The 24,488-nt window shown below is 44.3% G+C and overlaps 1 protein-coding gene across 1 annotated transcript in view; it reads right to left on the reverse strand.

Annotated features, from left to right (window-relative positions):
- susd1 (sushi domain containing 1) overlaps positions 1–24,488 on the reverse strand; it is a 155,655-nt gene that overhangs the window by 45,540 nt on the left and 85,627 nt on the right. Inside the window, exons 13-15 of the mRNA XM_059973851.1 lie at positions 22,024–22,203; positions 14,884–15,063; positions 12,836–12,918 (exon numbers count right to left, since the gene is read on the reverse strand). Coding sequence (XP_059829834.1) covers positions 12,836–12,918; positions 14,884–15,063; positions 22,024–22,203 — 443 coding nt within the window. The remainder of the gene's footprint in view (positions 1–12,835; positions 12,919–14,883; positions 15,064–22,023; positions 22,204–24,488) is intronic.

Consider the following 24,488-nt stretch of genomic DNA (forward strand, 5'->3'; position numbering starts at 1 on the left):
GTTGTCCAAGTGGGAGAGAACTGTGTGCAGTGTGGTGGATATTGCGTCCTCTGTAGAGCGATTTGGACGATAAGCAAACTGTAGAGGATCCTGCGATGAGGGGAGGCTGGCTGTGATATGAGGCTTGACAAGCCGTTCAAAACATTTCATCACTATGGGGGTCAGGGCGACGGGACGGTAATCATTCAGACAGGCTACAACTGATTTCTTTGCTACAGGGATGATTGTGGAAGTTTTGAAGCATCTGGGGACAATGGCTTGACTAAGGGAGATGTTGAAAATGTCTGTCAGGACATCTGCTAATACATCAGCACATTCCTTGAGCACACGTCCGGGGATGTTGTCGGGACCTCCCGCTTTTCGTGGGTTAACCCTGGCGAGGATCCTCGGTGTTTGCTCTGAATCAATGATTGGAGCCGGCTGGTCAGATGGTAAGAGGGGACTGGCTCTCCCCATTGCTGTAGTGTTTGATGCTTCGAAGCGTGCAAAGAATTTGTTAAGCCTGTTAGGAAGAGAGGCGTCGCTGTCATCAGTTTTCTGCCTGATCTTGTAGTCAGTCAGAGCTTTAATTCCCTGCCACATCTGTCTGGTGTCACCTGTGTCCAGAAGTGTCCATGTATTTTGCCTGCGTAGGCCCTTTTCGCTTTCCTGATCCCGAGTGAAAGCGCAGTCCTGGCTGAGTGAAGCGCACTCCTGTCCCCCGATCTGTAGGCTGTGTCACGGGCCTTCAGTAGTGAACACACCTCTGTTGTCATCCATGGCTTTTGATTACCAAGTGTGGTGAGGGTTTTCATCACAGTGACATCCTCCGTGCATTTGGCTATGTAGCTGATTACTGCCTCCGCATACTCTTCAATGTCTATATGGTCATCGTAGGAGGCTGCTGTTTTGAATATGTCTCAGTCTGTGTGCAAAAAACAGTCCTGTGGTGCTGAGGCTGCTCCTTTTGGCCAGACCCTTATCTGTCTTTTCTCTGCTCTCACACGTTTAAGCAGAGGTTTATATGCTGATGTTAACATGACAGATATGTGGTCAGAGTGGCCAAGTTGGGGGAGGGGTGCTGCTTTGTATGCCTGTGGGGTGTTGGTATAAACCAAGTCCAGTGTGTTTTCTCCCCTGGTTTTGAAATCCACGTATTGCAGGAAATTGAGGAACACAGTCTTTAAGCTGGTGTGGTTAAAGTCCCCAGCAATCACCACAAAGCTGTCAGGATGTGTAGTCAATAGCTCACTGATGGCTTCATGTAGGCCTCCCAGTGCTTCGTTAGCATTAGCCTCAGCATTGGCACTGGGAGCTACGTAAACAGCTGCCACAAGCATGATGGTGAATTCCCTCGGCAGATAGAACGGCCGGAATTTCACAATGAGAGATTCAGCCAGCGGTGAGCAGTGTTTAGCAGCTACTGTAGCGTTCACACACCAGTCTTTGTTTATATAAACACACAGACCTCCTCCTCTGCTCTTACCGGAGCTAGCTGCCTCTCTGTCCACACGAAACAATGGCATTCCCTCTAGCTGTATCGCCGTGTCCGGTATGTTGTCATGGAGCCAGGATTCCGTTAAGACATACACACAGCAGTCCTTAAATTCCTTGCGTGTTTCTCTCAGCAGACGCAGCTCATCCAGCTTGTTGTCGATGGAGTGGACATTTGAGAGCAGGAGGGACGGTACCGCTGGCCTGGTTGGGTTAGATTTAGCCTGGCATGGATGCCGGCCCTCTTACCCCTCCTCTGTCTTCCCTCACAGCGCTTTCGCTTCCTCCTCCCTCGGGAAGCAACCGGCTTGGTAGCGGATAGTAGTCCGTAGCGGTGTAAACTGTCCATGTCTGGCTCCAGAATTCATCAGTTTTACCGACATAGTATGCCCGATGTTAAAGAGTATATTCCGACTGTATGTTATGTGTCTAGGACAAACAGAACAAACACTAGATACACTTTACTACCCAATGTGAAATTTGGATCCTGAAATCTCTCTAACATGTCTTTATGCATCTCACCCAGGTGGACACAATATACTTGAAGATCATCATCTGGTTTTCTTTCTTTATCTTCTAACTCAGCAGGGGTCCCTAACCTTTTTTTTGCCATGGACCAGTACAATTAAACAAGGGTTCTGTGGATCACAGGCTGGGAACCCCTGCAACTCAGAGGAGCTCAGAAATTGGAAAAGGTTGTGACAGCCAATGGTGCACTTAAATAGGGTTGTAACGTTCTCGTTCAGGTGTAACCGATAACGCCGAATTAAACGCCAAGATAAACCACAGTCAATGAAAACCAGGTCGCAGTAAGATTACTGTTCACTCTTCACATTAACATATGGTGAAAACTGTTGATAAAACAATACAAGATTGATAATTTGTTCCTTTCTTAATATCACATTCCCATTGTAAATACTTGTAAAAGTGACTATAACTACATTACATTAAGGTGCAGTATACAGGCAGAGTTTACCTATGCCATTGACTACTTTAAATACACTTCAATGCAAACTATCTGCAACTCTTTAACTAACGAAAACATAAACATTATCCACCGTCGTTACTTTTAACAGGATCGGCGTTAACATCTTAGTTCAATATATCGATTATCTATTAACTTACAGCGTTGCTCTCACTGTGATTTCTAATGCTTGCAAAACAACTCCTGCTCAGGTGTGCCTCGTGGTGAGCCCCCACCCTCGTGTCGATCTCAAACCGGTATTTTCCCACGAGACGCAGTGAAACCGGATGTGACGTCATCGCATGCTGATATATTTTACAGGCAATGAATATACTTTAAACACTTCTAATTCTAACTAGAAAATACTAACAAATGAATTACTAAGCGAAAATATTATAAACTAAATAACTGTCATAAAGACAACACACTCCCCGCCTGACCTTCGTAAGGTCACAATGAACAGAGTGCAAAACTTAGTCTCTTAATCAGTCATTAGGTAGAAGTAGAATAACTTCTGTAACTGGCCTTTGCTAAATTTTCACATCGCCTTGGTCGGTGGTCTTCAATTCGATCTTCCTGACATGTCCATCCCCGCTAGGGAATGTAGCAGTGATTCTGGCCATTGGCCAGCTGTTGCGGGTGATCTGCTTGTCCCTGAGCAGGACTAAGTCTCCAACTTGAAGATTCCTGCGGGGTTCTGTCCACTTTTGTCTGTGTTGCAACAAAGGTAGATATTCCTGTCTCCAGCGAGACCAGAACTGATTTGCCAGAGCCTGGACCTGTCTCCATTGCTTTGTGTACAAATCCTTATCTGAGAAGTCTCCTTGTGGAGGGGGAGCTCCTGCCTTCTGCGTAAGGAGCATTGATGGCGAAAGTATGAAGGGGTTTTCTGGGTCGGAAGACACAGGTAGGAGTGGTCGTGCATTTATAATGGCTGTGACCTCTGCCATTAGTGTGCACGGTACCTCGTGGGTCAATCGGGTGCGTTGCTGCAGAAACATTGAATCAAGAATTCTTCTGGCAATACCAATCATCCGCTCCCATGTGCCTCCCATGTGGGAGGCGTGTGGTGTGTTGAACTCCCAATTGCATCCCTGCTGACTGAGGTACCTTTGCACCGTTTTGTCCATCCCCAGCTCCTTTGATGCTCCTACAAAGTTCGTACTGCAATCAGATCTTAACTGTTTTGCAGGGCCTCTTATCGCAAAGAAGCGCCTGAGAGCGTTGATGCAGCTGGATGTATCCAAAGATTCGATGACCTTAATGTGTACCGCTCTTTAACTCATGCAGCTGAACATGATGGCCCACCGTTTGCTCTCTGCTTGTCCTCCTCTGGTGCATCTCGTAGTGATAGTCCAGGGACCAAATACGTCGAGCCCCACATATGTAAAGGGAGGGCAGGCTTCAAGGCGCTCAGGTGGGAGGTCCGCCATGCGTTGAACTTCTAATCTGCCTCGCAGTTTCCTGCAGGTTACACATTTATGAAGTACTGAATTGATCAGTGTTTTACCTCCCAAGATCCACAGTCCCGCTGCCCTTATTGCTCCTTCGGTAAGGTGACGGCCTTGATGCTTTACCTGTTCATGATAATGGCGGGCGAGCAGTAAGGATACATGGCTGCCTTTGGGCAGGAGTACTGGACTCTTTTCTGCGGCCGGAAGTTGGCAGTGTATTAACCGGCCTCCAATGCAGATATCGTTCTTCAGGATCGGGCTGAATTTCTTCAAAGGGCTGTCCTTTGGTATTTGTTTGTTGACTTGGAGAGCTGAAAACTCCCTTGCGAAAGCCGCTCTTTGCGTTGTTTTGAAGATGACGTCCTTTGCCTGGGCCAATTCATCCGCGGTGCGAGGCAAAGTACATTTGTGCCATCCCCTACATTTACTGTTTCGGGATGAATGTTTGTGTGATCTGGCCATATGAATGAGGAACGCAAGTCCTCTCACTAAAGAATTCAAAGTGGAAAACCGCCGGAAGCGTTCGTTGGTACGTATCGATTCTTCGAGGTAGGTGGCTCCTGTTTGTATTTGCGGCCGAAAGTCCGAGTCTCTCTCGGGTTCGATCAGTTCAAATGTCTCGTTCATTTGAGTCCTTTCCGATGGTGGCTGATACAGAAAGGGGGGTCCGGTAAACCAGGTTGTCTGAGCCAGACGGGCTGCAGGTAAGGATCTGGGTGCATGGTCTGCAGGGTTATCCTCTGTACGTACATGATGCCATTGTTCGGGTTTAGATGACAGGCGGATGCGTTGAACTCTATTATGAACGTACACGAAGAAGCGTTTTGATTCATTGTAAATATAACCAAGCACGACTTTACTGTCTGTGTAGAACTTGATATCGTCGAACTCTAGGTCCAGCTCGTCCTGGATAAGGTCTGCCATTTCCACAGCCAGGACAGCTGCGCACAGTTCAAGCCTTGGAACTGTCGGCTCGGACTGAGGAGTGAGCTTCGCCTTACCAGTTACAAATCCTACTTCAACTTCACCATCCTTCCCGACTACTTTCAAGTAAGCCACAGCACCGATGGCCTTGGTGGACGCATCCGAGAAAACACACAATTCTGTGTGCGCTGCCTCGGTGAATGAGGTCGAAGTGTACCTACGTCAGATATGAAGCTGTTTTAAATCTGGGAGTGAATCTCTCCAAGCCTCCCACTTGCTTAGCTTGTCTTCTGGTAGGGGAGTATCCCAGTCAGAGGGCTCAGATGTAAGTTCTCTGAGAAGGACTCTTCCCTGGATCGTAACTGGTGTCTGTAAACCCAAGGGATCGAAAACATTGTTGACAGTGGAGAGGACTCCACGGCGGGTAAATGGTTTGATCACGGTTGGCACGGAGAATGTGAATGAGTCGGTCGTTATCTCCCAGAGGAGACCCAAGTTCCTTTGTGAAGGTATGGTTTCTCCATCTAAATCTAGGTCTTTGATTGCCGGAGCACAGTCATCGTGTGGAAAGGCCTCCATTACTGCCTGACGGTTTGATGGAAACTTATGCAAGCGGAGGTTTGACTCCGCGAGTGAGGCTTGTGTACGTCGGAGCAGATCGATTGCTTCGTCTTCTGTCTGTAGCGATATCAAGCCGTCGTCGACGTAGAAGTGCCTTTCTACAAACTTGACGGTGTCGTCACCGTGCTCCTGTGCACCCTCTCTGATGGCTCTTCGCAGCCCATAGATGGCCACGGCAGGTGACGGACTATTGCCAAAAACGTGGACTTTCATCTGGTACTCGATAACTTCCTTGTTGATGTCGTTGTCCTTATACCATAAGAAACGGAGGAAATCATGATAGTCCTCCTGTACTAAGAAGCAATGGAACATCTGCTGGATGTCCGCTAAGATTGCGACCTTCTCCTTCCGGAAGTGCAGCAGGACCCCGAGTAGGGTATTGTTAAGGTCGGGGCCTGTAAGAAGCGCGTCATTTAGGGAGACGCCGGAACACTGGGCACTGGAGTCGAAGACCACCCTGATCTGATTGGGTTTTTGTGGGTGGTAAACTCCAAATGTTGGGAGGTACCAGCACTCTCTGCCTTCCGGCAGTGGTGGTGCTACTTCGGCATGTCCGTTAGCGAAGATCTTTCCCATAAATGCTATGTATTGTTGTTGCATCTCGGGTTTCCTGTTCAGCGTTTTTTGTAAGGACATGAACTGCTTGACCGCTTGCTCTTTGTTATTTGGCAAGTGCTGGCGTGGTTCTCTGAAGGGTAGTGGGGCGACCCAATTATTTGCTTCGTCCCTGAAGACTTTGGTGTCCATCATTTTTAAGAAGAAGATGTCTTGAGCTGATGGAGCAAGTTTATTATCATGCTCCGTTTGAGCGAAGACTGACTGGCCCAGCGACTCGTCGGTTACCTCGCGCTTGTTAACGCCTTGTTGTGCTTCCTTGATACACATGGAACTTGTGCAGGGTTGAAAAATTGAATGGCAGCCACTCTCTAGCACATTGGTCTTGAGTGTGTTAACCGTCGGTTTGTGTATGTCACCGAGACACACCTCTCCTATCACCACCCAGCCCAGATCCAGACGTTGCGCGAAGGGGGCGTCGAGTGGTCCATTGACCTGCTGCCTAACCTTGTGTACCCGGATAACATCTCTTCCTAATAGCAGGAGTATTTCTGCTTTTGGATCCAGTTCCGGGATGTGTTTGGCGATGTGGTGGAGATGTGGCTGGTGTAGTACCGCACTTGGAGTCGGGATCTCAGTGCGGTTATTCATGATTTCATTGCACTCTAAGAGCGGAGGGAGACTGATGACGACTTTACCATCCAGGGACTCGATATGGATGCCTTCTGCCTTCCTTCCTTGGGTTTCCATGTTGCCTGAGCAAGTTCTAAGGTAGTATGGGAACTGCTCACTCTCAATGTTGAACAATTTAAAGAACTCCGGACTGACTAGGGAGCAATTGCTCTGATCATCCAGAATCACATAGGCTTTGATGGCCTTGTCTTTGGCTCCTTTAGGGTACACCTTAGTGAGGCAGATCTTGGAACAAGAACGGCTTGACTGAGCTTGACCGCAAACTTCTGTACAATTCGTGCTGACAACTGTTGACCTAGAGTGAGCCTCTCCCTCCCCGCCGTCCTGTTGTGGGGGTGAAGGAGCGTCGTCGGTTTGCGGTGACAGGCCGGGATGCATGGCCCCGACGTGATCCGTGCTATCACATTCCGGACACTTCACGGCGATCGTACACTCTCTGGCGAGGTGAGAGGTTGAGGAACAGCATCTAAAACATATTCTTTTCTCCTTGAGAAGGGCCGTCCTCTCTTCAAGGGGTTTTTCCCTAAACGTTCTGCATCCTTTGAGGGGGTGAGGTTTGTTATGCAATGGACAATACTTGCTAGGGTCGTTGTTAGTTGTAAGGGCTTCAGTCTTGAGCACTGAGACGGGTTTATCAATGTTGAAAACATTCGAAGAGGATCTACCTGGCTTGATGTAAATCGTACTGCTTCCTGGACCTGTGAGGCTAGGGTTGTTTCGCTTCTTCGCCTCCCTGCACACAAACCTAGTGAGGAGCTTAAAGGGAGGAAATCGATCATCGTGGTCTTCCTTGTAGTCTAAAGCAACGGACAGCCACCTGTCCTGCAGCCCAAATGGAAGTTTGTCCACGACTTGTCTAATCCCGGATGGAGTATCTAGGTATACTAGACCAGCTGAGTAGCCATCTTCTTTGGCGAATTGGATCTCCATGAGTAAATCTCCGAATTCTCTTAACTTAATGTGATCTTTGGCTGACACCTTAGGAAAGTTTTCCAGACGTCGATATAGCGCTGCTTCAATAATTTCGGGGGCCCCATAGCCCTCCCGAAGTCTCTCCCACGCTTTGCTTAAGGCTAGTTCGGGTTTGTTGATGTACACTGAACGTATGCGTCTCACCTGTTCGTGTGATTCTTTTCCCAGCCATTTCGCCATAAGATCCAACTCTTGGGTTGCACTGAGCTGGACTCCATCGATAGCGTTGGTGAATGAGGAGTACCATGCACGGTAGTTTTCAGGTTTATCGTCAAACCGGTACAGTCCCGAAGTGTCGAGATCCCGTCGTGCTAAATACTGCATCGTGGGATCAACTGTAAGCGGCATGCAGGCTGGAGAAATACGTTGGCGCATATATGACTGAGGGCGTACATTTCTTATGGAATTTGCCGTCCTGAATTCGACCTCTGCATCTCTTCTCACCAAATCTTGTAAGTTTGGTGTCGAGAAGTATTGGTTGTCAGCTCTTTCATTCTTGACTTCATCACGGAGTTGCGAGGGTAAGTTGTCTTCCTCGTATGGATGTGATGCAATCGAGCCTCTCTGAGGTTCCTCGTGGCTTGGGATGTTGTGGGGTACGTATGGAGAGGAAGGACGAGCCTGCCTGTCTATTTGGGATCGGACATAGTCGATTGTGCGTTCCAACCTGGTCCTTTCTGAAGTAGATCTTACTTCGGCCAGATCATGCATTCCTTCAGCTTCTTCTATGTACTCTGCTTCCGCCTTGGCAGCTTCTTCTTCTCTTTCTAGCTGCAGCGCTTCCAACTCTGCCGATATCTTTGCCATTTCCAACTGGATTTCGGCATCTCTGGTGGCCGCTTCCATTTCTCTGGCAGCCTGTTCCATTTTCAAATCTGCATCTTGTCTGGCGTAACGCAGTCGCACCCTGGCGGCTTCTGCCTTGGCCCTTGCATGGGTGGACTTACTTGATGTCGCTCTACTGCCCTTGTCGCTGGGTGGCATCGACTTGATGCTGGATCGAGATGACATTGCAACACTTGAAACACCTGATAACGCCGCTTTTTCACTGTAACGTTCTCGTTCGGGTGTAACCGATAACGCCGAATTAAACACCGAGATAAACCACAGTCAATGAAAACCAGGTCGCAGTAAGATTAACCATTTACTGTTCACTCTTCACATTAACATATGGTGAAAACTGTTGATAAAACAATACAAGATTGATACAGTATTTGTTCCTTTCTTAATATCACATTCCCATTGTAAATACTTGTAAAAGTGACTATAACTACATTACATTAAGGTGCAGTATACAGGCGGAGTTTATCTATGCCATTGACTACTTTAAATACACTTCAATGCAAACTATCCGCAACTCTTTAACTAACGAAAACATAAACATTATCGACTGTCGTTACTTTTAACAGGATCGGCGTTAACATCTTAGTTCAATATATCGATTATCTATTAACTTACAGCGTTGCTCTCACTGTGATTTCTAATGCTTGCAAAACAACTCCTGCTCAGGTCTGCCTCGTGGTAAGCCCCCCACCCTCCCGTTGATCTCAAACCGGTATTTTCCCACGAGACGCGGCGAAACCGGATGTGATGTCATCACATGCCGATATATTTTACAGGCAATGAATATACTTTAAACACTTCTAATTCTAACTAGAAAATACTAACAAATGAATTACTAAGCGAAAATATTATAAACTAAATAACTGTCATAAAGACAACACAAGGGTTAACTTGGACAAAAATATGGAGACGGCTTATTTGACTTAGATAAGATTCACTTTATTTCCTTGCAATTAAAGACTGATGTCATTAAACTTTACAAATAATTCTGACAAATAAGCAATGTCATGCCTAATTTTCTGAAGTTGATTACTGAATGAAGCATTCAAGTCTTCAAAGAATTCTAGCACAGTTTTCAAAAAGCATATAAAAGCATCTCTCCTCTTGAGGGCCATCTGACTTCCGTGTGTAACAGTAAGTATTCCAACTGTTCAGCATTCGAAACAGTTAAAAATTTTCAACTTGATTTTTTTAGCACTGTGATAACAGTATTTAATAATTGTGCAGTCAATCACTTAGGTTTTTTTGTGACAAGATGTTATCTGCGAATTGCACAGTGGGTAGTAATTATGTTATCTATAACTTTTTTAAAGAGTTATAAATCTATAGTAGCAACCTTTCAATGATGGTACCCCATCTGTTGCAGAAGCAAGAATGTTGGTGAACAGAATTGAAATTGAACTGAAAAATTGTTCTATAACCAAAATACCCACTCCCTCTTTATATTTGTTTCTAGCCCCCTTCAAGTAACAACTCTTGAACCATGCTTTCATGTTTTATGAAGCAATCACAACCAAGATGCAAAGATTCATTGTATAGCATAGTTGACTCATCCAACTGCAGAGCAAATTCTGTTATCCTAAGTATATTGCACAATGTGTCTTCCACATTCTCAGACATTACATCTATTCATCTTTGAACAGAGTTATCACTGAGCAGAATTACTTTAATTATTTGTTCTGTTGACTTATACAAAACCATACTTAGCACATCTCTTTCTGCTGGCAGAATCAGCTCTTCTCCAACTGAATGGAAATTTCTAGAATTAGCAAGGAGAAATGAAATGTTGTATGAAGCATGCAAACATTTATTGTTCTGTTGTGAAAGGCTGACAGACATGTTTGATGCATTTTCTGTTTCTGAAAGTTCTCCTGAAGTGATTGAAAATAAGTCAATTTCTTGTTTGCTTTACCTGAGCATATTTCCTTCAAGTATTCAAGGAGCCTGGGCAGTTTCATTGCCCCATTTGAAAAAAAACTTTTCACACAACAGACACAGTGGCTGTTGTTGTTTGCTTGGTGCTGGTATAAATCCATATTTCTGATATTCCACACTATACTGCAAACACTTTTTTGTTTGGTCTGTGTCTGTCATTTTTGATGTGGATTAACGACTACGGTCAATCACTTATTGCTTAAGTCCACCCTCAAGTGTTGTGATAAATAAAAGGGACAGTTACGATGTCATCATAGCTCAGGCAAAACCTAACCCTCTGCCTGAAGATATATAAAGTGTGGCAGTGAGATCTCCGTTGGGCCATGGGCCAGACAACTGCTGTCAAGACCATTCAAGAGGGCAGTTTCTGAACTTTGCCCCATTGAATGCCGTACCCTAATTCACTGGAGTTGTGCGTCACTGCTCGATAAGAGTATGGGAATCGTACTAGCTAACATTGTACTGCAGTAGTGAATGGCAATAACTCACAGCCGGGCCCAGGAATAACACAATGTCTTCAGACCAGATTTCTCATAATACACCAAATACAGAAGAGTCGCATTGTCACAACCATAACGTGCTTTGTTCAAAGTCAAAGAGAACGGTGGATTAGCAGGAGATGAGGTGATTATGTGATCATTGTAATCTTTTACGAGGCACTAAGGATCAAATGTTCATACAGGTTGGGCACCTCTTATCCGAAAATCCAAAATCCAAAAACCTCTGAAATCTGAAATGCAGAACTCCATAAGGCACTGGGAAAGTTCCCAGGCTCGCGCACCACAGAATTTCTGACAAGTGACCTCACATATTCTGAGTGGGACCCTGTTGGCATCAGTATGTTTTCAGCAATCATAGGCAGACCTTCATGCATTATTCACAGTGATTCCCATGTGTTTTGTGTTTATTCTCTGCTCTGTGCTGTGGAGATACTGTTGAAAAATGTCATAAAGGCCTGCTGTTAACCCTTTGAGCATTGGATAAGTGATGCTCAACCTGTATCAAGAAATAGATTTCGTAAATTAATCCTGTAATCCTTCAAATGCCCCCACCCCCTCTTTTATCTTTATCACATCCTTAGAAACTTTCACTTCTCCCAGGGGAGTGATGTCACTACTTTAGGGACTACTGGTTTCACTAAATGCTGAAGCAAACTCCCAATACTTCACTTAAGGCCTAGTCCAGCTTCACCTCCTTGCATTCTTAAAGACCAGGGAGTACAATTTTATTTGTAGGGTGGAGTTGAAAATCATTGTTATTTAAGATAATTACAAAGTTAACCATAAGGGTTAACACAGGTGTTGGGGACTTAACCCAGATTTAGGAAGTAACAAATACAACATGCCGGAGGAACTCGGCAGCTCATGCTGCGTGAATGGAAAGGAATAAACTGGGGACATTTTGGGCTGTGATCCTTCATCAGGACAAATCTTTGAGATGTGGGAGGAAACCCATGCTATCACGGTGAGAACGTACAAACTCCTTACAGACAGCGAGCGGCAGGAACTGAACCTGGCTCACTGGTGCTAACCCTACACGACAACGCCACCCCTCAAAATCATGCAATTTTCAGAGGAAAGTTGGACCCAGGATGTGCTTACTAAACATTGCTAAGGTTAATGTTCATGCTGCTTTTTCCAAACATTTCCCAGTCACCCTCAGCCACCTCGTTAAGCTCCCAAAAGTTCTGGATTTCTCCACAATTGCCACAATGTGGCATAATGTTAGTGTAGCTGTTCCTCAGTTTTAAAAAAATCTCTGTCACCTTTCTCATGACCTGTGAACCAACTTGACCTTAGCCATCCAAAATAATATCAAATGAAACTGTGGCATTTCAGTCTTGTAGAAACAAATTGAACTCAGAGGACCCTTAAATTCTTAAAAAGAGAGGCACAAGCGACTGCAAATGGTGGAATCTGGAACAAAATACAAACAGCTGATGGAACTCGTCGGTATCTATGGGTGGGAGATAGATATCCCTCCATAGACGCTGCCTGAGCTGCTGTTCTTCCAGCACTTTATGTGCTGCTCTTTGTTTTTTTCCCTTCCTCTTCCCTTCTTTCTGCATTTTTGCTCTTTATTTTTCACAAACTCCTTTTTCCCCTCTTATTTCCTGTTCTGGAGCTGATTTGACTGACGCAGTCCACTTCCTTCTCTACTTGTTTCTGCAGTCATGTTGCTAAGGAGACTGGCCCTGCCTTTCTCCAAGGTTCCATAGTAGTTTTGTCATGATGTCATTTAGCAATGACAGACATTAAGAATTATTGAAGCTTATGATGGGTGGTTCAGGGTACACAGAGGATCCAACCCAAAACACTAGTCACAAGACATCCTAATGGCAAATTCTGGACCACCAATACCAACAATTAATTTAAAGACAAAAAAAGTTATCTTCACTTACTAAATATGTGTCCTTAGATCTAGTTCCAACTCCATCTCTTTTCCACTTCAAACATGATGCATTATACAGAATAAAATCAATAACTATGAAGAACAAAAAAGATCAAAAATGTAATTGAACAAAGTTAATGACAACAGCAGGAAGACTGCAGGATTTAATTGCTCTCCCTAATATTAATTTAGGTAATTATGAAAATATTCACTAAATTGCAATGAGTTAGGGGTTGCTGTTAACCATCGAAGTACATTATCAGTGGCAATACAATATTGCTGAAAATAATTAGCTTGGATGAATACAACACTGTCACAGAGCTTTGCGAGGAAAGCAATTCCTGCCATACCATACACATGTTTTTTTTTTAACAACACATGCAAAATGCTGGAGCTGCTCAGCAGGTCAGACAGCATCCATTGAAAGGAATAATGAGTCAACGTTTCAGGTCCAGACCCTTCATTGGGACTGGAAAGTGTATGTGGGGGGTGGAGGGGAGCCAGAATAAGAAGGTGTTGAGGGAGTAAAAGCTAGTTGGTGATAGGTGAAGTCAGGTGGGGGAGGGGGGAATGAACTAAGAAGTTGATAGGTGGAAAAGATAAATGGCTGAAGAAGGTGGAATCTGATAGGAGAGGAGAGTGGACCTTGGGAGAAATAGAAGGGGGAGGTGATAGGCAGGTAAGAAGATGAGAAGAGGTAAGAGGGGAGCCAGAATGGGGAATAAAAAAAGAGAAAGGGAGTGGGGAGAAATTATCAAAAGTTAGAGTAAGCAATGTTCGTCCTGGCAGGTCGAAGGCTACCCAAAAAGAATACAAGGTGCTGCTCCTCCAACTTGAGTGTAGCCTCTTCGTGGCAGTAGAGGAGGCCATGAACCGATTTGTCGGAATGGGAATGGTGATGAGAATTAAAATGGCTCACCAGCGGTAAACCTTGCTTGTTGTAGACCGGATGAAGGTGGTTCTCCCCAATCTACATCTGGTCTCACCAATGTAGGGGAGGCTGGACTGGGAACAACTGGTACAGTAGATGACCCCGACAGACTCACAGATGAAGTGTTGCCTCACCTGGTAGAACTGTTTGGGACCCTGAATAGTGAGGGAGGACGTAAATAGGCAGGTGTAACACTTATGCTTGCAGGGAGAAGCGCCAGGAAGGAGATCAGTGGGGGGCTGTGGTGAACTATGTGCCTGTCTGGACACGCCCCCTGCTGACTGCTCCTGTGGCTCCTCCCACAGGCCCCTGTATAAAGGCGATCTGAGGCCTGACGCTCGGCCTCAGTCTCCAGGACATAGTATGATAGACACTCGCTCCTGGTTCCTTCTTCCAGTCAATAAAAGCCGATATCTCGCCTTACGTCTCAGTGTGAGTTATTGATGGTGCATCAGGGGCAAAGCGGGGGACAAGTGAATCATGGATAGAGCGATCCCTGTGGAGAGCAGAGAGTGGTGGTGGAGGTAAAGGTGTGTTTGGTGGTAGAATCCTATTGAAGATGGTGGATGTTGCAGAGAATGATGTGCAGGATGCAGAGGCTCACAGAGTGGTAGATAAAGACGAGTGGAACTCTATCCCTGTTAAGTTGGAGGGAAGGTGGTTATTCACACATCACTGTAGGTTCAATGGTCCTCAGTGGCACCAAAGATGCAGAATGCATGTACAGCTGGCAGTAACTATTCTCACAAAGATTTTGGCTAGCAACCACTGCAAAAATCTGCCCCTTCTAATATTGCAAAACTTAAAAGGATGATAATCTCAATGTCCAAATCGATTCAGATAGGAGAATCATAAGGGTCCTTCAGCACCTGACCAATTTCACCAAACGCAATTCAGATAACCAGATCTAAACTGGCCCAATGGAGCCCCTTTGGGTTGAGGCATCCCAGTCAGTTACAACCACTTCTCAATATCTATATCTCTATATTTTTGGGTATTGGCTTATTGGCTTAAGTATTGGCTTAAGGTAAGTTGAAAGCATTGCAGGTATTTACAAGAACATGATCACTTTTGTTTTCAATTGAACCCTTAGCAACGTGGCTTACTATAGCTAAAAAGAACATTACCTTGACACACCAGTGTAATTTCTTCCCATTGTCCTTCTTGCTTGCATATGGACACATTGCTTCCAGACACAGCATAAAATCCATCCCTACAGCGATAGTGGGCAACACTTCCCAGTCTTGTACTGTGGTAAGAGGCAATGTTGGCATGTGGCACGGCTGGAGGAATCCCACAGTCAATCTCTGGGAGAGATAATGTGACAGTATTCTGCACTTAACCTGTAGTTCCACTAGTCTTAACTTACATTAATTCCACAGCGGCTTTCAATCACAAGAGAAATAACAACTTCAGATCTTGTAGAGCAAAACCAAAAGGTGAATGTTGAGTTCTACAGTGTCTTCCATGACCACAGGAATTCCATAGTAGTTTTTAGCAAATACTGCAGAAATGAACCTTGCAGTACACTTCCAGCATGTCAACTCAGGAGAATAGTAGTTGGGGAAAATAACAAAAAAGTTACATTTCTTTCCACTTTCTACATACCAGTATACTTTTGGTTATAAAAGAAACTTGTTAGAGGTACAGGTGGGTGGCAAATGGCTTTTTAACTAGCTAGAGCTGTAGGAAACAGGGGTCCATGTGATGGAGACTTTTGGATAGCACGAGTGTTGCCATTTTTGCATTGAACTGTCCATGCTAAACTGACAATACTAATCTAATGGAGGAATGGTAGTATAGTAATTAAAATACTGAGGCCGGGAGTGACGAGATCAAATTCCAACTTGGGGCACTTAAATTGAGTTAACTATTGTTATATGGTTATATTAGGTGGGACTAGGTGAGATTAAAAGTTCGGCACGGACTAGGAGGGCCGAGATGGCCTGTTTCCGTGCTGTGATTGTTATATGGTTATATGGCTAAATACATTCTGGAATCTAAATGAAAAAAAAACAAGTGCTCTTTGAGATACCAGTACCTGACCAATTTCTCCAACTAGCTCATCAGTGTTGTTTAGTGAAGGAACTCCATAGTTCCTACCTGGTCAAGTAATGTGGCCTAGCAATGTGGTCACATGTCTGAACTAGCCTAGAAAAACATCAGTTTGAGGAAATCAGGAATAGATATTTAATGCTGGGCTTTCCAACTAATGAATGAAGTAAGAATATTCAGGAATGGTAGGGAGAACCAGGATGAGCTGATGCCATTCAGATCAACTATCAGAAAATAAGCGTAAAACAGTTCAGGGAGGGTGGAACCTAGAGGTAGGCAAAGGAATATGAGAAATAAAAAGAGGAAACTAATTTTAGCTCTGGATAAAAGAGAAAGGGCTTGAAGCATGATTGCATTCTTTTCAGCACATCCTAGGATGAAGAGGCAAGTGGGAGTACGGCTCAAGACACATTGGGTCAAGGAACTGGAACTGGAGTTGAGTGTATTCATAGATCAGACTTTTATTGAGATGGTCACACCTAAAGGGCATGCTTCACATGACCGCCGGGAAATGAAAAGGGAACAGGGAGGGTTCCACTGTGGCCACTCCCCTCATCTACATGCATACTTCTTTGGAAAATATTGAGGGGGACGATTTTTCAGGGGCTAGAGCACCAGTCAGGTCTTTGGCACTGTAACTAGCTGTGAGACTCAGAGGGTAGTGCGGTCAGACAGCGCAACAGTGATAGGAGACTCAATAGTAAGATGGGGGAAAAAGCCAGGATATGTTGTGGCCGCAGGATGTCAACATAAGAGACCCCACTCAGGAGATTGCAGTACTGAACCTCCTCTTGGGGAACAAGGCAGAGCAAAGTCATTGAAGTGGCAGTCCAGGAGCACTTTGGCTCTAGTGACTGTAGTTATATTAGTTTTAAGGTAGTGGTGAAAAAGAATAGGCCATATCCACAGGTTAGCGTCCTAAAGCAGACCAGGGCTAACTTTGGGGTAATTAGACAACATCTAGCAGAAGTCAATTAGATAACCCCATTTGAAGAAAAAGGAAATGAATGGCAAGAGGGAGGATTTAAAACATGTGATAGCAAGTGTCTAGGAACATGCTCATGATAAAATAAACCTAATAAATTTAGGGGACCTTGGCTGACAAGAAGTATTAATACTCCAGTCCAAAAAACAAGGAAGTAGACATTGGGTTTAGGAGGTTTGGATCAAGCAAGTTCCTTGATGACTATGAAAAAAATTAAGAATATTCTTAAGAGGGAAATCAGGAGGCCAAAGAGGGTATGAGATGGATCTGGCAGGTGAGACTGAGGAAAATCCCAAGATTTTCTACAGCTGTATTGAGTAAAAGAGGGGACTGGGAAGAGAGTAGGTCACCTTAAAGCATACCAGGACCTCCAATGTCTTGAGCTGCAGGTAGTGGGTGGGATTTTTAACAAATTTCTTGTGTTTACTGAAGAAGAAATCATGGTTGCTCAAGGTAAGGGATATAGGTGGAGAAGTCTTAGAGGGCATTCATGTTACCAAAGAGATGATACTTGTTGCAACTTGGCAGCAATTATGGTAGATAAATCTCCATAACCTACTCAGTCCAAGCTCAATCTTTGTGGGAGGCTACATGGGAAATTTCACAGGCCCCTGCCGAGATATTTGCGTCATCATCAGTCCTCAGTGAAGTTTTCAAAGATGGCTAATGTTCCATTGTTTAAAATGGGTAGCAAAGACAAGCCAGCAGACTATAGGCTAGTCAGACTGACATCAGTAGAGAAGTTACTGGAGGGGATTCCAAGCGATAGGATCTACCTGCATTTGAATAGACCAGGAGAAGTCAGCATGACTTTTTTTGTGGAAATTTGTACTTGATGAATCTTTTAGAGTTTTTTTAAAGAAATAACCAAAAAGGCAGATGAAGGTAAGGCAGTGTATGTTCTCTGCTTGGACTTTAGGAAGGTCTGGTAGGCTGGCCTGGAAGGTTAGGTCTGCATGGAATCCAGGGAGAGCTGGTTCTATGGATTCAATTGGCTCAAATCTGGGAAGCAGAGGAGGCAGTTAAAATGCTGTTTCTTGGAATGGAGGCTGATGACAAGTGGAGTTGGGACCTTTGTTATTTGTTATTTATGTGAATGATTTGGATTTGAATGCACAAGGCTCAATTATTAAGTTTGTGGAATACATGTAGTTAGGAATTGTCAGTAACAAAGATTGTTGTGGATTACAAGGGATCTTAGCCAGTTAGAGGATAGTCCAAGGGACTGCAACTGGATTTCAATACAAGTAAAAGGTGATGCATTTTGGGAAGTCCTATGACTAATAGGGCCAGAGGGAGTGTAATGGAACAGAGGGACAGAGTATAGTTCATTGAAGTGGCACACAGGTAGATAGGGTATGAAAAAAAATCATCTAGCACACTGGCTGCTAGATTAGGTGACTAGGCTAGGTGGGTGGGTACTGTGGCCACCATGGACTTGTTGGGTCAAATGGCCTCTGTCTGTGCTGTATCACTCTATTAAACTATGACTCTAAGTACATTCAGGGTGCTGAGTGTAGGAGTTGGGGCACTGTGTTGCAGTTGTGTAGGTCGTCAGAGTATATGTACAGTTTTGGTCACTGTGTTTTAGGAAAGATGTGGTTAAACAGGAAAGAGTAGAGAAAAGATTTACAAGGATCTTTCCAGGACTCAAGGGCCTGAGTTCTAGGAAGAGGTTGCCCAGGGTAGGGCTTTATTCTTTGGAATATAAGAAAAAGAAGGGCAAACTTCTAAAAATGGTTAGAATTGAGAGGCCGAGATGAATTGGATAACCACAGTCCTCTCTCCAGAGAAGGGGAGTCCAAACCTAGGGTGGGGGGTGGGGTGATAGAAATAGATTTGGGGTGAGAGGGGAAAGATTTAGTAGAGACCTGAGGGGCAAAGTGGTGAGTATGAGTGGTGATGGCTGCCGAAAGTAGTGAGGCAGGTTGAATAGCGGCTTTTAAAAAATAAACCATGTTAGTCCTGACGAAGGGTCTCAGCCCGAAACGTCGACAGCACTTCTCCCTATAGATGCTGCCTGGCCTGCTGTGTTCCACCAGCATTTTGTGTGTGTTGTTGTTTGAATTTCCAGCATCTGCTGATTTCCTCGTGTTTGCTCTGGATATATACATGTAGGGGCAGGGTTCAGAGGAATATGGGCTGAATACAGAAAATTGGGACTAGGTGGGTGGGTACTGTGGCCACCATGGACTTGTTGGGTCAAATGGCCTCTGTCTGTGCTGCATCACTCTATTAAACTATGACTCTAAGTACAAAATGGCCAGTAAAGTATTTCTGAAGTGCAATCACAATTGTAATAAAGAATATACATGAGTGTTATTTAAAAAAACATTATTACTATCTTCTGTAATTGTTTCAATTACCTAATAATCATCACAGTTAAGTGTAAATGTACAACTGCGGTTCTAAATGGGCTTAAGTTCATATTTTCTGTATTAAATATGGCTAATAATTTTAAATGAGCTGATAGGAAACCAAATCTTGTGCACTCATGTTAACTCAGCTGCTAACCATTACACACATACTCATTGTTCATGCATCAATACTCCTGAAATAACAGAAACCAAGGATTAAAACAAAGACTTGCAGTAACCAGCCCTTAAACTACACTGGACATCTGATTTATTCTCATTAATGGTAATGTACTGAAATAAAGCAAAACATCCTATGCATTTCTCTGGAGTGTTATCAAATGAGAGAATGGCACAGTGGTGTAGTGGTTAGTGTAACACTGTCAGCCAGTAAGCTGGATCCACTTCCCACTATCGTCTGTAAGGACTTTGTACAATCTCCCTGTGACTGTGTGGATTTCCTCTGGGTGCGCTGGTTTCCTCCCAAATTCCAAAGAAGTACCAGTTAACTGGTGACATGGGTGTTATCTAACTTGGCAGTGCGGGCTTATTAGGCCAGAAGGGCCCGTAACCATGCTCTACCTTACCGCTAAGTCAAATAAATAAAACACAAAGAAAAGAAAATTTGACATGGGAAAGTTTGCATAAGGAAGTTGGACGATGGTGACCAAAGAATTAGTGAGGGGCATTTAAGATGCAAAATAGTTTAAAGGAAGTAAGGATGTGAATAGCAGAGTGGTATTCCAGGGGGAGGACATGGCTGCCAATGATGGCAAGAATAGAACTGGTGTGGCCCAAACCTCCCACCCTTTTCTCAATATTCACTCACTCCATTTCTGACACCTCCTTCTATATTCACAGTCCATTTCTGACACCTCCCTCTCCTTTCTCAACATTCATTCGGTCCATTTCTGACACCTCCTTCCCCTTCCTCTATATTCACAGTCCATTTCTGACACCTCCCTCCCCTTTCTCGATATTCACGGTCCATTTCTGACACCTCCCTCCCCTTTCTCAACATTCACTCGGTCCATTTCTGACCCCTCCCTCCCCTTCCTTTATATTCACGGTCCATTTCTGACACCTCCCTCCCCTTTCTCAACATTCACTCGGTCCATTTCTGACCCCTCCCTCCCCTTCCTTTATATTCACGGTCCATTTCTGACACCTCCCTCCCCTTTCTCAACATTCACTCGGTCCATTTCTGACCCCTCCCTCCCCTTCCTTTATATTCACGGTCCATTTCTGACACCTCCCTCCCCTTTCTCGATATTCACTGTCCATTTCTGACACCTCCCTCCCCTTTCTCGATATTCATGGTCCATTTCTGACACCTCCCTCCCCTTTCTCAACATTCACTCGGTCCATTTCTGACACCTCCCTCCCCTTTCTCAATATTCACTGTCCATTTTGTGTATGTTGCTGTGATAATTTTCCTAAAGCTATAGTATAACATGCTTGCAGCCTTGTTAATGAAATTACACTGCACACAACCAAACACTTCTGTTGTTGCTGAGTTCAGCCAGTCAGTAAGTGTATGAAACAACTCGGTTCCCTGCACAACAGTGCCTCTTTCACCTCAGACAGTTGAAAAAGTTTGGTATGGGCCTCCAAATTCTAAGAACTTTCTACAGGGGCACAATTGAGAGCGTCCTGACCGGCTACATCACTGCCTGGTATGGGAACTGTACCTCCCTCAATCATAGGACTCTGCAGAGAGTGGTGCAGACAGACCAGACAAACCATCTGTAGATGTGAACTTTCCACTAGTCAGATCACTTACAAAGGCAGTTGTGTAGAAAGGGCCCAAAGGATCATCGAGGACCCAAGTCACCCCAACCACAAACTGTTCTAGCTGCTACTGCCCAGGAAATGGTTCCACACCATAAAAGCCAGGACCAACAGATTCTGAGATAGCTTCTTCCACCAGGCCATTCAACTGCTTTATTCATGCAGACACAACTGTATTTCTATGTTATATTGACTGTCCTGTTGTACATAATATTTATTATAAGTTACTATAATTGCACATTTGAACAGAGACATAATGTAAAGATTTTTAATCCTCATGTATACGAAGGATGTAAGTAATAAAGTCAATTCAATTTAATTTAATTCAATTATGCTTGCCTAGTGCCATGTTGTTCTGACAATGGTCTCTGGCATAAACTCTTTTCTTTCCACAGATGATGCCTGACCCACTAAGCTTTTCCAGTATTTAATGTTTTTCTTTCAGATGTTCAACATCTGCAGCTTTTTTTTCAGATTTCCACACCGAAGGCCATGTGCATAAACTTCTCCTTTGGCACATTCAAAACATAAATTCAGCTTAAAAACAAATCAGCCCAGTCCAATAGAATCCCATAAGCAGAGCGTGACACTAAATTATGGAAAATTATTTGAAAATTAATGCCAGGGGTATTGAAAATCTGAAAATATGAGCAAAGAAAAGCTGGAAACACTAAGAACAGCACAGATGAAAGATAGTTTTCTCTCAATGTTAACTCTGTTTACATCATCAATTGATTACTTCCATCATTTTCTGCCTTCATTTAGAAGATTTCAGAGATGGTAACCAAACAGCTTGTTCAAAGAGCAATGTTTTAAGGTGTGATTTGGGGCAGAAGAGGTGGAGAGGTTTAGAAAGGAAATATTAAAGTGTAGAGCTGAGGATGCATGCTGAAGTGAGAATGTTCAAGAGGCTAAAATTGGTGGAGTGCATAGATATGGCATTAAAAAAATCTGTAACACAAATATACTCTGGTAAGTACTCATCTCAGCATTGCTGGTTCAGGTTCCCATGGTTAATCACTGTAGAAACATGATAGAGCACGATAGACACCTGTTCTTCTTTAGCATGACATCATTGTTACCTGTACAATTGAAGTGTGCTCCTTCCCACTGACCCGTCTCGGAACAAATCATTGTGCCATTTCCTCCTTCCCTCACAAAACCAGTCCTGCAATGGTATTGGACTTCAGTTCCGTAAGTCGTCTCTCTGACACATGGTGACCGCGCATTTGGTATGGGTGCCGGTGTTCCACAATCAACAGCTAGGAAAAAGAAAATCAGACTATTAGGGACATCGATGTCTCATTCAATAGTTTGTATTGATGACAGTTATCCTAAAATCTCCATGTTATTTTGAAGTATTTATATCCCTTCAACTACTACCCCCCCCAACACTATCCCCATCTTTACATCCTTCTAAACATCACACAGACCTTCGAGAACTTTATGTTTGTCTAATTCTGATTCTCCTATCATATGCTTCATTGCCCTTACTCCATCAGAGGAAGTCCTGCCTGGGAACTAAGCTCTCAAATTCATCCCTAAAACCGTTTGCACCTCAAATTCCTTCGGGTTGCCCTTAAACATACTTCCTTCGGGCATGGTGACCATGTGTGGGCTAATCTCGAATTTAGTTGGTAAACATCTATGTGAAGAGTGCAATGACATCATTCCACCCTAAAGTTGCTATACACTGTAAATGCAAATTGTTAATGCTACTAGTTCACTAGCCTCCATTAATCTGACAATGAAGATGAAAAAAAAGTAATTGGGAAAGTGGAAAAGGGAATGGCAGATAGAATTTTAATCAGACAAGTGCAAAGTTGTAGAGTCTCAAGTTACAGAGTTCTTGGAAGTGAGTGTGGAGTCAGTTCAGATTCAATGGGTGAAGTTATCCACACCAGTTCAGGAACTTGGTGTTGAAGGATAATAACTGTTCCTTACCCTGGTGGTGTGGTACCCAAGACTCCTGTACCTTCTGTCCCATGGTAGTAGTGAGAAGAGACGGTGGAGTTCCTTTCTTCTGGCATCTCACCCAATATAAATGGGCTCTATGGTGGGGAGGGATTTTCCCGTGATGAAATGGTGTATATCCACTACTTTCTGTACGCTTTTCTATTTTTGAACATTTGTGTTTCTAAACCAGGCTGTGAAGGAACCTGTTAGGATACTCTCCACTGTATATCTAGTCAAGTCAAATCGAGTCACTTTTATTGTCATTTTGACCATAACTGCTGGTAAAGTACATAGTAAGAATGAGACAACGTTATTTCAGGACCATGGTGTTACACGACACAGTACAAAAACTAGACTGAACTACGTAAAAAACAACGCAGAAAAAAACTACACTAGACTACAGACCTACCCAGGACTGCATAAAGTGCACAAAACAGTGCAGGCATTACAATAAGTAATAAACAAGACAATAGGGCAGTAAGGTGTCAGTCCAGGCTCTGGGTATTGAGGAGTCTGATAGCTTGGGGGAAGAATCTGTTACATAGTCTGGTCATGAGAGCCCAAATGCTTTGGAGCCTTTTCCCAGATGGCAGGAGGGAGAAGAGTTTGTATGAGGGGTGCATGGGGTCCTTCATAATGCTGTTTCCTTTGTGGATGCAGCGTGTAGTGTAAATGTCCGTGATGGCGGGAAGAGAGAACCCGATGATCTTCTCAGCTGACCTCACTATCCGCTGCAGGGTCTTGTGATCCAAGATGGTGCAATTTCCGAACCAGGCAGTGATTCAGTTGCTCAGGATGCTCTCAATACAACCCCTGTAGAATGTGATGAGGATGGGGGGTGGGAGATGGACTTTCCTCAGCCTTCGCAGAAAGTAGAAACGCTGCTGGGCTTTCTTTGCTATGGAGCTGCTGTTGAGGGACCAGGTGAGATTCTCCTCCAGGTGATCACCAAGAAATTTGGTGCTCTTAATGATCTCTACCGAGGAGCCGTCGATGTTCAGCAGGGAGTGGTCGCTCCGTGCCCTCCTGAAGTCAACAACCATCTGTTTTGTTCACATTAAGAGACAGGTTGTTGGCTCCGTACCAGTCTGTCAGCCACTGCACCTCCTCTCTGTAAGCTGACTCAACGTTCTTGCTGTTGAGACCCACCACGGTCGTGTCATTGACGAAATTGATGATGTGGTTCGAGCTGTGTGTTGCAGCACAGTCGTGGGTCAGCAGAGTGAATAGCAGTGGACTGAGCACACAGCCCTGGGAGGCCCCCGTGCTCAGTGTGATGGTGTTGGAGATGCTGCTCCCGATCCAGAATGACTGAGATCTCCCAGTCAGGAAGTCTAGGATCCAGTTGCAGAGGGAGGTGTTCAGGCCCAGTAGGCTCAGCTTTCCAATCATTTTCTGAGGGATGATTGTGTTGAATGCTGAACTGAAGTCTATGAACAGCATCCAAACATACGTGTTTTTTTTATGACATGGACATTTCTATGGCCATTTGTCAAACTTTTTGATGATGTGCCAAATCGACACAAACTTCTAAGAAAGTAGCGGTGCTGCCATACCGCTTTTGTGATGGTACTTATGTGCTGGTCCCAGG

This window comes from Hypanus sabinus, chromosome 7 (genome assembly GCF_030144855.1).
Source record: "Hypanus sabinus isolate sHypSab1 chromosome 7, sHypSab1.hap1, whole genome shotgun sequence".
NCBI classification, from domain to species: Eukaryota; Metazoa; Chordata; class Chondrichthyes; order Myliobatiformes; family Dasyatidae; genus Hypanus; species Hypanus sabinus.